This window comes from Lissotriton helveticus, chromosome 12 (assembly GCF_964261635.1).
Source record: "Lissotriton helveticus chromosome 12, aLisHel1.1, whole genome shotgun sequence".
In the NCBI taxonomy this organism is placed as follows: domain Eukaryota; kingdom Metazoa; phylum Chordata; class Amphibia; order Caudata; family Salamandridae; genus Lissotriton; species Lissotriton helveticus.
Genome location: NC_136073.1, coordinates 45,073,286 through 45,086,931, shown reverse-complemented (window position 1 = coordinate 45,086,931; position 13,646 = coordinate 45,073,286). Strand labels below are relative to the sequence as shown.

The 13,646-nt window shown below is 43.8% G+C and overlaps 1 protein-coding gene across 1 annotated transcript in view; it reads left to right on the top strand.

Annotated features, from left to right (window-relative positions):
* Positions 1–13,646, top strand: part of DVL2 (dishevelled segment polarity protein 2) — a 180,681-nt gene that overhangs the window by 126,548 nt on the left and 40,487 nt on the right. Inside the window, exon 6 of the mRNA XM_078670618.1 lies at positions 3,444–3,534. Within this exon, the coding sequence (XP_078526744.1) occupies positions 3,444–3,534 (91 nt within the window). The remainder of the gene's footprint in view (positions 1–3,443; positions 3,535–13,646) is intronic.

The window sequence follows — 13,646 nt, the reverse complement described above, 5'->3', positions numbered from 1 at the left end:
CTCAAAAAGCACAAACAAAAAGGTTCTGCCGTCCTCAAGTTTGACATATTGGGCCAAGCGCTAATACAACGAATGTCCAAGTGTCCAGATCTGCTGTTTGGACACTTTGGCAGACTTTTTATGAGCCCTTGGCCTAATATAAAGTTGGGAAATGTCCATAGGGCCAGGTGCATGTTTTGTGTCCAGACTGTAAGGGGCAGACACAAACCTCTGCTAAGGAAGCCTGGTATATATAACTCAACCCATTGGGTTGTTAGGCCTTTCACCTGCTCCTGGATTCTGTTTTTCTGGTGCACATTTTCTTGTGTTGTCCTCTGAAGGCTCTCTTCAGAGTGCTTTTCACTACTTTTATCAATCAGTTCTTTAAGATTTCTGCTGTACTAGACTTCCTTATATTTGTATCATGATATATATTTTTGGTGACATTTTATTGATGTTTTCTTAAAGTTACGTCCCTTTTCATGCTCCCTACTGAAGGTGTCACTTGGACAGTATGGCATGGGAATGTTTTGGTGGTCAGCCTTTGTTTGTGCTTCATAATGTCTAAATTTCCTGCAGATGAACAAAAATCTCTATTCAGAACTTTTTTATTTGTATTTCTTATTGCAAGAAAACATTACACAAGGCATCATGCCTATCTCATAGCTTAAATACCCATTAACTTGTACATCCTTCCATAGCAGACTAATAATCCTAGCTCTGGAGCTGTCCGCTCATAGGAGAACTGGCTCTAAATTAAGCAACATATTGCAAGCAGAGATTAAGAAACCCATCCCAGGCAACCTCTCTAGTTCTTCAAGAACCACATACTATATTCAGAGCTAATTAAACATGTGGTCAAAATATTTTTTTCCTGATAATCCACAGTGCGTGTTTGTTTTCACCCCAGTCACATTCCTCAGGGCAAACTTTGAAAGAAACGTTTGCTGTTGTTCATTTCCTTATGTGACCGTGCCCTTCTCTCTGCTGTGGCGGAAGGATCCACAAAGAGTGCCTTCCCTTCCACCATGGTGAAAAATATTTTAAAATAAAAAAGCAAGTTAGGCCTTAGGTTGCAGTGAAAGAAACATTGAAAGTGCTGGCTTCTAATATGAGCTCTGACGTTGCTGCAGGTCCTTTAGCGGTCACAATTATATGGAGAATTTGGCAAGACTCCTCTATCCAGCGTATGACGGGGATGCTCTGCAGAGTGCATGTGATTTAACTCTTGCCCTTCATATTGCCATTTCCTATTAATCCCTGCTGTCTAAGTCACAATAAGAACATCTCTTAAGTCACTGGTGTGACACTATACTGCTTTGCATATAAACCTCAGTGCAGTTCAGCACTCTTTCAGCCTAACACAGCTCCAGTGTATGAAATGTGGCGAGTGTTTCAGGTAAATACCTTTAGCGCCTTGACGGGGTATAAAATGCTATGCATAAGCCATAGTACAACACAAATAATCTTATCCAATGCAGGTCTTGCAGGAAGATCCTCAAGCAGTACATGCCAGATTTCACTGGGAGATGTCATTCCCCAATAGAAATTACATTCTACTTTGACTGCTCAGTGCACTGCAAAGAGAGAATGGAGGCCCATTGTGATTACTGACTGCTGGCAAATGAGTTCTGGATATTATGGACATGCCCTGGAGTTCATCAGATCATCTCCCAATATGCTAAGATAAAGGGAAATGAACATTAATCTGTCTGGACATTATTGTTCAAAATCTGCTAGGTGTGTACTCCAGGTACATCCTTATTCATACAAAGTCTGATGTTTTAAAGCTTTTCTTGTTTTTGTATTTCTTTAAGCAACTCAAAGGTACAATTTGCCTTAATCACAATTTGTCCGTGCTTCATAATAAGTGAACAAACCTACAATGAACTGACACCTCCTCTTCCCTTTGTTATGTGGGTGAACGCCTAAGACCGATAACTGTGTTCATTAGAGCCAGTCTGCTTGAGCCAGTCATGCCTGGAAAAGGCTGATACGATGAGGATGAAGACCATTAGGCATTTCTGCTCCATTAATTTGCTGATACTGTTAGAATAAATGGTGTGATCAAACAAGACTTGTTCATAAATGCCCAACCAGTCCCCTTTGAGTAACATTGGTGAAAGGCTTTACATTTAAAGAGAGCTGCCATTTTATTTGGCTTTGACTTTCGGCCAGTGGCCTAAAAAGCTCAATACTGACCCTTTGGGCCAAGTGCTTTTCACTTGCCTGTAGTTAAGGGAGAAAGAATACTCTGCTGTTCAAGTACCAAGGGATGTTGCTAAAGACTGGGCCCTACTTCCATTTTATTTTATATACGAAGGACAAGCCTCGGACTCTTTATAAAAAAATAAAACTAGCTGCTGTGCTATCTTAGCTGGAGACATTGAACTGCCTAAATGGAGAGGATCCAGCTCTGACCAAGCCTAGGCTCAATTGACCAAAAGCCTGCACGCTTACCTAGCTTCGAGAAGTGTCACAAGCCTTTTGTAACCCCACTAGCCATTCCAGAAGCATCCGTAAGTGATCCAAAATTGAGTAGCTGCAGAGGCACCTTCCAGAATTCCACATTTGGTGAACCTGTAGAGTCTCATGTATGCCCAGTACCCTAGGAAACCAATATCTGCCCCCATCCAGCCCAAGAGGAAGATGTGCTTTTCCTTTTCACCACAGTTCTTGATGCTTTTTTCAGACGGCTGCATTTGGTAACCATTTGTACCATCTCTCAAACTCCTATGCTTCTGTAGGTGGGTAGACAGCAACACTGAGATCAAGTCCCTACTGGTTGAGGTTGGGGTCCAGTGGGTGCTCAGTCTTCTAAATCACCCCCCATGCGTCCTCATCAAACTGACCTCAAATATCCAGTTTTGAAATTGAAACCTTTGATATTTCTGTACCGAAAGTACTTCACCCCCTTATAGAAACAAGACCAATAACGGGTCTCTTCTTTTATCTCTTTTCTATCTTCCCTTCCTAGTACCCACACACCCAACTGTCCTTTGCCAGTGTACTGGAATATCTGACTACCATACCCATAAAAGTCCTGTAACTGGACTCAAAAGCTTTCTAAAACTTGGTTACAAAGGTGGAACTACTGAACGTCTGTCTCTTGAAAGTTACCTAGAGTATGAACATCCTTAGCTTGCCACAAAAGGAAATACAAAGCTCACAACTCAGTTGGTTTAGAATGACTAAGAACAGAAATTTATTTATTTACATTCCGGTCGGCTCGAAGTTTACTCTGCATATGTTTTTATCAACTGCAATAAGTACTTTAGCAGTAGTATACGAGGCCACCTCTGTAATAAACCAGCCCTTAACAAATACATTTGATAGTCTTTGCTTTGTGTCTGAATTAGAGTAAAATTCGTAACTTTAGAACTTTGATTAAAAGGACCTGTAACAGGGGTCTTATGCTCTTCTGTGGAAGATGCTATAGCTATGCTTTTAATGTCTTATTTCAGGTTTAGCAGCTCCACAGAGCAGAGTAATGCCTCACGTCTGTTGAAACGCCACCGGCGACGGCGGAAGCAGAGACCACCTCGTTTGGAGCGGGTAAGAAATCTTTTTTTGCACTGTGGTTTGATCGATGTGAGCAGCGTTCTGGATGTTGCAAATGTGTAGACACTTGTAGTTCAGATACCAATATGAATGCTTTCTGTACACTTGTGCATTCTGGACCCGTGTCCCAGTCGACTTTACTTGCCTTCTCTGTGCCAATTGGACCCCACTTTCGATATACTTTGCGAAGTAAGAAAGCAGTTCTGGTGTTATTTTTGATGTTTAAATGTTAATTAGCAAAGCTGAGTTGTACAGGCATGGGCCAGCATAATCATACCCTCATACTGCTGTGGTATACTCATGCAGACCAAGTCTAACTGTTTGTTCGTAGCATGTGTGACTGTACGCTTCCCATACTCCTTCCATGTAGTGTTGGGCGCAGACACTGGCAGGTTGTTTTTTGCTCGAAGAAGTGTCTAGAAAGATGTGGTGGGACTCCTCTTGGTGTGCATTGTGCTTGGGCCCCTACTGTCTTAGTTTCCCCCCCCCCCCCCATCCATCAGGTTTGAACATGCACTAAGTGGGCACAGAGTTTGTCGTGCCCGGAACACTCTTTTCGTCGGGCGCATTCAGTTACCTTTTGTTCCCTTTGCGTCCGGTTCGACTGAGCTCCAGTATTTTTGTCTGGATGTGCAGCTTCTTCTCTGGTTGGGAGGAAATCACTGCCAACTGGGTCCTTGCCATTGTCCCTCACTGGTATTTCCTCAAAGAGCTCAATCCCAGGGGAGTAGCGTCTATTCTCTCTCTTCTCTTTGAATGACAGCACTCTTAGGGCCCATCTTAGATTTGAGACCTCTCAACTGCTATCTCTTATCAAAATATTTTCGCATAACCACTCTATAGGATCATATCCTCATCTTTCAACAGGGTGATTTCATGACTGCACTTGATCTCAATGATGCCCATTTCCACAGTTCCCTTCCACTCTGCCCCAAAGGTGCCTTCGCATTGTGGCAAGTGGACAACCCTACCAGTTAGCAGTACTTCCCTTCTAGGTTTCCACCACTCCAAGGGTGTTTGCAAAGTGCCTAGCGGTGGTGACTCAGCATTTGCGAAGGGAAGGCATTCACATCTTTCCCTACCTCGACTATTGGTTGGTCAAGAGCAGCCGCAAGCTGCTGTGTCTAGCACACACAAACAGTGTGATCCCTGCTCCGCAGTCTGTACTGTACCATAAACAATACCAAGTCCCACTTGCATCCTCTTCTAGTCCAACTGTCGATAGGGTCCATATTGGATGTAATCATGGGGAACCCAGTCAAGAGTTGCAGGCTTTCAGCATATTTGTTTTTCAGCCAAAGTGTCCGCTCCAAGTGTGTGATCTCCTGCATCTTCAAGGGATAATAGCCTCTTGTATCGCCTTCATTCTTCACGAACGGCTTAATTTGCGTCCTCCCAAGAGGGCTCAGTGGTCCTAAACAGAGGGTCACTGGGAAGATTGTGTTGATTCAGGCTAAAGCACACCACTCTCTGCAGTGGTGGAACAACAACTTGTTGCAAGGCAGACCTTTTGCAAACCCAGTACTGCAAGTGACCATTGCCACAGACTCTCCTCTCTGGCTAAGGTGCACATTTCAACAGCATAACTGTCCAGGGAGTGTGGTGCTCTCCACAACAGGGATGCCACCTCAACTCCTTCGAACTGATAACTATTCTCTTATCTCTGAAATCCTTCTCAGGGCAAAGTGGTACTCCTAAAGACGAACATGATGGGCATGTACTATCTACAGAAGAAGGGCGGTACACTCTCCTCCGCTTTCTCACTTAGCCCAGTGGATTTGGCATTGGGCACTCCGCCAGAACATTCACCTCACGGTGGAGCATCCCCTGGGGGTAGACTGACTTTGCGGACCTGCTGAGCAGGACTCTTCAAGTCCATTATTTATTTATTTATTTATTAACAGTTTTCTATAGCGCGTACAAGACACGTGGGTATCAGGGCGCTTAACATCCCATGGCATGAGTTGAAACAATGTGTAGAAGTCAACAAGATCTTAGCAACAAAAAACTTAATTGGTATTACTTTAGACCTAGTCTATAAGTATCTAATATACTGTTTTCATTTAAGGCTCTTTCAGTTCCCTTCCTATGGTGAATTTCTAGCGATCGCCCCATAATAAGTCTTAGATGGCGATATGTCGTACCTATGGGAGGAACTTACTCGTAAGAAAGAGCTTAATTTCCCTCTTAAATATGATAGTTTGTGATTTTTCTGATGTTTGCGGGAAGGGAGTTCCAAATTCTGGGGGCTATGCCTGAGAATGACCTCTCATAAGTTCTTTTCTTCTTGAAGATTGGTGGTCTCAGGAGTAGGTAATTTGCCCTTCTGGCTGGTCTATTTCTTCCTGCAATTTCTATTTTCTTGGCGAGATATCTAGGAGTGTTGTGATGAATCGCTTTATGAGTGATACATGCTATTTTCAGCTGTACTCTAGCTTCATATGGTAGCCAGTTTAAAGCTTTCAGGTGAGGGGATATATGGTCAAATGTCCTCGATCCTGTAATAAGCCTTGCTGCTGCATTGAGGCAGGCTTTTAGGGGTGCTGTGGAGATTTTTGGTGGTCCTGCTAGCGTTGTACATCCATATTCGATCCGTGATATAACCAGTGATTGCACAGCTAGTTTTAAGTCAGTCTCCGATAGAAAACACTTCATTTTTCTCAAATAGTTCAAGTGGAAACATGCGTTTTTTGCCATTGTTTTGATATGAGTTTTCATATCAAGGTTCTCATCCAATGTGATTCCGAGTGATTTCGCCGAGTCAACTAGGGTAGGGATGCAATTTAACGCTGTGATCATTTTGGATCATTCCTTCACTACGGATTGATTCTTTTGTGGTGTGATAAGTAAGAATTCTGTTTTGTTTGCGTTTAGCTTGAGATGGTTGTTGGTTAGCCATTTTAGCGATATTTTGAGGGCTTCATTCATTGTGGTAATGTCTTCCAGGTTCGAAATCTTGATGTAAAGTTGCGTGTCGTCCGCATACATGTGGTACGATATTTTTGATTTCTTCAGAATTTCTGTAAGCGGTTCAATGAACAAGTTAAACAATGAAGGAGATAACGTGGATCCTTGTGGAACTCAGATTGTGTTTGGGCATGAACGAGAAAGCGATTGGTTAACTAGGAATCTCTGAGTTCTGTTCTGCAAGAATGATTCGAACCATTTCAGTACAATGCCAGATATTCCCATTCTGTCATGAAGTCTGTTCAGTAAATTTTCGTGATTAACTGTGTCAAATGCTGATGACAAGTCTAGGAGGATGAGTAGACCAGATTGATTGCGATCTAGTGCTTGAAGTGCATCATCGACAATGTGTAGGATAGCTGTTTCCGTGCTGTGATCAGCTCTGAATCCTGATTGACAGTCCTCTAGCAGTGAGAAGTTGTCGATATGTCTGCTCAGCTGATTCTGTGCACATTTCTCTATCAATTTGGCCAGAAAAGGGATGTTGGTCACTTGGCGATAGTTGTTTAGATCTGTTGGGTCGACTGTGGGTTTTTTGATGATCGGGACCACTTGTCCTGCCTTCAGGCTTTCTGGGAGGACCCCCTGGGAGAGTGAGGCGTTTATAATTTCTGTCCATATTGGCATTTCGATGGTAATGGGTCGTTATAAGGGTTGTTGGGTTTAGTGGTCGCTAGTGTTTTAACAATCTCATTTTGGTTCAATAATTTGAACGAGTCCCAATGTGCTCTGTTTTTAGTCGTCTTGTCCGCATGATTTGGATCAGCTTGTGATGGTGGTGTATTGTCATTGATGTTATCTGCAGCGATCTTAAGTTTTTCTTCCAGTTTGTTGGCTTTGTTAGCGAAAAAGGTAGAGAATTCTTCACAACTTAGTTGCGTTTTGGTGACCTCTTGGACAGATTTTGCCATCTTGTTTGATTGCTGTTTTATAATTTCAAACAATTTTCGTGGTCTGTTTTTAGCGTTATCCAATTCTGTTCTGATAAATTCCTTTTTTGTGTTGGTGATCCTCTTGTTATATTCGCTTCTGATTTTTCCGAGTGATTTCAGTTCAGGGGAAGATGGGTGTTGTCTCCATTTTCTTTCAGCGCGTCTCAAATTACGTCTTTCTTCATTCAATATTCCATTAAACCATGGGTTTTTAATCTTTTCCATTACTCTTTTCAATTTGAGTGGTATGGTGGCATTGACTATTTCCGTTACTGAGGTATTGTAATGGTTCGTTAGGTCGTTCACCTTTTTCATGTTGACAGGTGGGTTTAAGTCTCTCTTGCAGCTTTCAATTAGAAGATCCATATTTGAGTCTCTGGTATCTCGTATCCATCTTTTCTTTTTGTTAGTATGAATGTTTTTTATCTTCTCCCGCGATGGTATTAGGAAAGTTATGGCATGGTGGTCTGACCAGTCGCAAGGTTTTGTGGAGAGCATTGAGATGTCCTTATTCTTTGAGATGATCCAGTCCAATGTTGCTCCTTTCGAGTGTGTTGGTTGAAGACAAGCTTGGGATAGTTATAGTTCGGCTAAGAAGTCTTTGAAGACGTTGACCTGTTTGTCGTTGTTGTCGTTCCAGCGTAGATTGAAGTCACCTAAAAATATATTATTAATGTCGGTGTTGGCGTTGGCAGTGATGAACTCCATCAGTTGGTCAATGAAGTTCACTTTGTTTCCTGGTGGGTGATATATGGCATGTAAGTTGCAAATCTGTTTATTTGCCGATCTTACATTGAGCCCTAGGTATTCGCATGATTCGAGGGGGTCGGATTGAAATTGGCCGACTTCTAAGTTCGATCTGTGGATACAGGCAATACCGCCTCCTGTCTTTTTCTGTCTGTCCAATCTCAATATGTTATAGTGTGGGAACACCAGAAGGTCCAAGACTGGGGACGAGGATTCAGATAGCCAGGTTTCGGTAAGGATTGTTATGTCTATTTCCTGATTGATGATGATGTCAGCTATGTCAGAGGCATGCTTCGCTGCGGATCGACAATTGAGCAGTAGACATTTTAAAGATTCCTCCGTTCTGGTTGTGATCACGTTTAACGGATCAGTGGTTAGATGGATTTGTTGTAAGTTGTTGAGATTTAGTTTCCTCTCATTCCTCGTAGCTGTTCTGTTGACGTCTATCGGTAAACTTTTGATTTCCAGCGCCTTCCTGGGGTCTGATGTCTCGTATTCTCGGAGTAGAGATAGTATGTCCTCTTCAGTTAAATAATTTTGATTCCTATCCGGTCTGTTTTGTCTGTTTGATACTGGCGTCGATCTTTTGTTGTTGATATCTAATGCTGTGTTTACTCGCTCTCTGATGAGTTCTACTTCGTTGTGAGTATTTTCTGTGATAGCACATAGATTCTCTATCCCTTTCATAGCGTTTTTTGTTTCCTGTGATAAGTTGCTAATTTGTGTATGGATCTCGAAGATTTTACTCATGATCTTAGGTGCCGTAGAGTGAGTACTCTTCAGTATGTTTCGATCTTCACATTTTTTTGTTCCCGCATTTCAGTTCTGAGCAATGTATCAAAGACTTCTTGGTACTTTCCTTTGGTCGTTTTTCTCCTTTGTTATTGCTTGCGTCGTTGATCGTTCTATCCAGGTTTGATGAACCACTTCTGTTATTATTATTTGTATTTCGCGTTCTCTCTAATTCATTCCTGTTTAATATGTTTTCTTTTCCGCATATGGCTCCTGGTTGAATGAATTGTTCCTGTGGGCTTCTAGCTGGAGTGCTGTTTTGTTCGTGTTCCTGTCTGTCTCTGTTTGGGGTAATATTTATAGGGTCGATATCTGATGAGACTAGGTTGTCTGTTGGCATATTCTGGAGTTGTAAAGGCCAAGTGTCTCTTATTTTCGTATCTCGTTTAGGTTCTTGTCGGTCACTGGCCAGGGTAATATTTATAGGGTTACTGTCGGGTGAGACTAGGTCTGTTGACAGAATCTGGTGTTGTAAAGGCCTAGTGTCTCTTAATTGTGTACCTTGATCCGGTTCCAGGTGGTCTCTGGTCGGGGTAATATTTATACTTATAGGATTACTGTCGAATGAGACTAAGTTGTCTGTAGACGAATTCTGGAGTTGTAAAGGCCTCAAGTCTCTTAGTTGCGTAACTTGATCCTGTTCTTGGTGGTCTCTAGTTATTGTGCTACTACTAGTAGGGTTGTTGTGTGCGACAGAATCGTCTGTATGAGCCCGGTGTAGTCGAGGGTTCATGTTCTCCATATTACATTTTAAGGCTGAGAAGATATTCTCGAATTTTTCCAGTTCGTCGTGAGTGGCTTGTATCAATACTATTCCATTCTTGAAGATTGTTATGCAAATGTCTGCTCTGAGGTTAGGTGATGCTCTGGTCATAAATTTTGTTCCATGCGGGATGTTGGTTGTGGATTTAATATATAGCATGTTTGTAAAGGCATTGCGCCATTTCGCCCTTCTCCTGGTGAAGAATATCAAATCTTTCATGATGATTCCTTTATCCATGCAAAAGGAAGTGTCCGAGATCAATGTGCCAGGGTTTTTCCTAAATAGGTTATGCTTGAATTTTTTGGCTGCATTTTTAGAAAGATAGGTAGGGTATTTTATGATGTATGCATTCCTACCTATTCGTTCCAGGTAGTTGTCCTCCATATTGAGTTGTGTGTTGGCGTACTAAGATTAGTTGCCTTCTTCCTGATGGTATGGGTATTCTCTTTGCATATATTACTGACTCCAAAATTATAATTATAATTAAATCTGGTAGTAACCTAAAAATATTCTCTTTATTGTAGTAATTAATTAAAGAAACTGATTTAAGGTTCCTCCTCAGGTAGGTATGGGTATTCTTCTTTGCATATATAACTGGCTCAAAATTATAATTATAATTAAAACTATAACTGGTAGTATCCTAATAATCTCTTTATTGTAAGCAATTAATTAATTGATTCTGATTTATGGTTCCTCCTCCAGGTAGGTAGTTTCTTCTGGATTCCTCTGATATCAGTGAAATATTTGATAGTTGAATACTATGTGCTTAAGATGTTTGTGTAGCCTTTCCAAGATGTCCGCCGTTTTCATTAACTTTCTTAGCCCTGATGTCTTTCTACCATTTCTATTAGTCCTCTTTCCCTTGTCTTATACTGTTTAAGTCTTAGAATTGGCATTAGTCGTCTTTTAGTTGCTCCTCTATCGTGCCGCCATTTTGGAGTACTGTTTACATAGTGATATGCATTGTTTGACCTAATAGGCAGCAAGAGCTATATTTGCAGATTGAAATGTCCTACGCGGCTGCCATTTTAAAGTCCGGCGCGCCGCTTCGTTGTTTTCTCTTTCCTTATACTTTCAGGGTTAATTATTAGTTTCTTTGTTCAAATATAGCCTGCGCTAGGGATCGCCAGGTCCATCCATCTCTCGGCTCGTGCCTCTAGTCCAGCGCCGCCCCGCCTCCGCTCCCGTCCCTCTCTCGGCTCGTGCCTCTAGTCCAGCGCCGCCCCGCCTCCGCTCCCGTCCCTCTCTCGGCTCGTGCCTCTAGTCCAGCGCCGCCCCGCCTCCGCTTCCGTCCCTCACCTCATCACTTGCGCAGGATGAGCCGGTCGGCCCCGCTTCCTCGCTCCTCCTGTCGCTCCGTCCAGCACGGCCTGTACGCAGGCTCCGATCGGGCTCTGTGTCTCGCCGAAGATCCTGGGGGCCAGTGGCAATGCCTCCCGGAGGGGCACCGAGCAGCCTGGGGCAGAGCGGCAGCTAGCGATCGGATTCTCGCGTCCTTCGTGACTCCGACGTGGCGATCCCCGGTGCACCTAGCAGTCCAGGGCAGAGCGGTAGCCAGCGATCAGACTCATGTCCCTCTACGTCCGTGGCGATCCCCGGTGCAAGTGTCCTCTGGAGCCTCAAATCCAACGATGGGACAGTCTGGTGACCAGAAGACGTGCTCGACTGGAATCCCTCTTCTAAGGTAAGCCGCCACCAAACTTCTTGGACGTGTGGTCGGAGGGAGGTGGACTGCAGGGATTAATCTGGGATTTAAACTATTAAGTTATCCCGAACCCTGGGAGCTCTCACAAAGAGCTCCTACACCGCGGCCATCTTAGCATTGGTATCAATGAATGGGAACTCCACCCCAGGTCCTTCACACATGCTTCAAGGGTTTTGGTACCTCACAGACCTGTTCACCACCCCAGAAAATACAAAATGCCCAAACTTCACTACCAGTTTCCCAAACCCACAATCCTTGGATATTGACTGGATGAATTGGTCTGGCACATATTTGTCCCTCCATGGTGAGGAAACTCAAGCATAGCGAACTCTCATGCTAGTAGCACCAACCTTGGCCAGACAGTCCTAGTGCTTTTCCCCTCTGGAGGTGTCAGTCAGTTAGTCCTCACAAGAGACTTCCCTTCAGGCTGGACCTTCTCACGCAGAGGCATGGTCAAGTGAGGCTTCTCGATTCTGGACAGCCCAACCTTGCGATTTGGCACCAGAGGGCCTAGAATTTGGGTACCTCAACTTTAGGCAACAATGTATGTGCATCTTAAATGGTAGCCCAGCGGCCCACATCATGGGCTTCTAATGCAGCAGAATGGAAAAAGTGTGTTCACCACTGTATTGCCAAAGACCTGGACCTGCTAAAACTTACTGTTTAGGATATTGTTACCTAGCTTTACACTAACAAAAAGCAGGCCTTGTCTACACCTGTATTCACCTATATTTAGGTGCAGTTGCAGCCTACATGCAGGACCGGGAGTACTCATCCCTCTTTAGAATTCCAGTTATCGAGGCCTTCTTGTAGGGGTTCATGAGGGTGTGATATCCCCTTAGAGTGCCTCTTACTCCATGCAGAATCTAAGTGTAGTCTTCTCTGGCTCATGGGACCACCATTTGAACCTATGAATTCATGCCCCCGCCTGCTCTTATTCTGGAAGATGGCCTTTTTGATGGCCATTACATTGTTTATACACATTACCGACCTACAAGCACTCCCCTTACGAGATCCCTTCATCCAGCTCTTCAAAGACTAGGATGTTCTTACAGCCAGTCCCAAGCTTCCCCATAAGGTGTTATAACCTTTCTACCATATCTAAATCCTTGAGCTCCCTGTCATCTTCCCAAAATCAACTTCCATTGCAGGGAAACAGGACTAAGCCTTTTTGTAAATCACACCAGCGTTGTCTTCATTAATACGCCTCAGGACATACCATCTCTAAGGCAGACATAGTAGGTGGATAGTCAAATGTATGTATTCATGCTTGCTATCATAAAATGAGGGTTCTACCTATGCTACCCAGGACACACTCCACCTACAAGTAAGGAATAACCATGGCTTTCCTAGGAAATACCCTATTAACGGATATCTCTTACGTCAGCGCGCGGAGGCGGCGTCTATATACTCCAGCGACGTCATCACGGCGCACGACGCCGACGACGCGGAGCCGCAGGGGACGCCTGCAGACGACGCCTACCGACGCGCAGGGGTACTGCTACGCAAAAGTTTCCGGATCCAGACTGACGCCTGGGGATATTCTAAGGTAAGGAATCTAATACTAACTACTGTTTCTTACAGATATATCGTTACCGAAGGTAAGTAACTTGTTCCACTGTACCGAGCATTACTGTGTGGATATCTTAGCCTGTGAACAAGCCATGGTGGGTGTTAAGGATCTTGATTTTGACATCTGCATCATCAACTGTCTAATCACCGCTTCTGGAGGGCACTGCTTTACAGTCAGCTAAGCCGGTGTAGCTACAGCCATGCATGCTACTTATGCTGCAAGCGTTTGTTTGTAGCTTGTAGTGCTGTAGTCACATGCCCTCTGCCCTGGAAGCTGATGTCTTTTGCATATCTCTTGCTCTCTAAATTTCACAGCACATTGCTCTTCTCTTATCCTCTGTGTGAAAAATAATCTAGCAAGGAGTCTGTGCCAATGCGCAGTGTACACCAAGAGGAGGAGTCTGATCACATCCAATGACTTGAGACTTATTTGAACAACAACTTGCACACGTCTGAGCCTGACACTAGAGGGCAGGACGATGCTAATTATATGCACCTATAGCACTACGCGCTATGCACCGTACAGAGCCTTTTCCTTTTAGCAGTGGCGATTCGCAGAGGGAGTGCTGCGGGCGGTGGGGTGGGGGAGGTGGGGAGTGTGGGGTAGTGGAGTCGGGCATACAACATC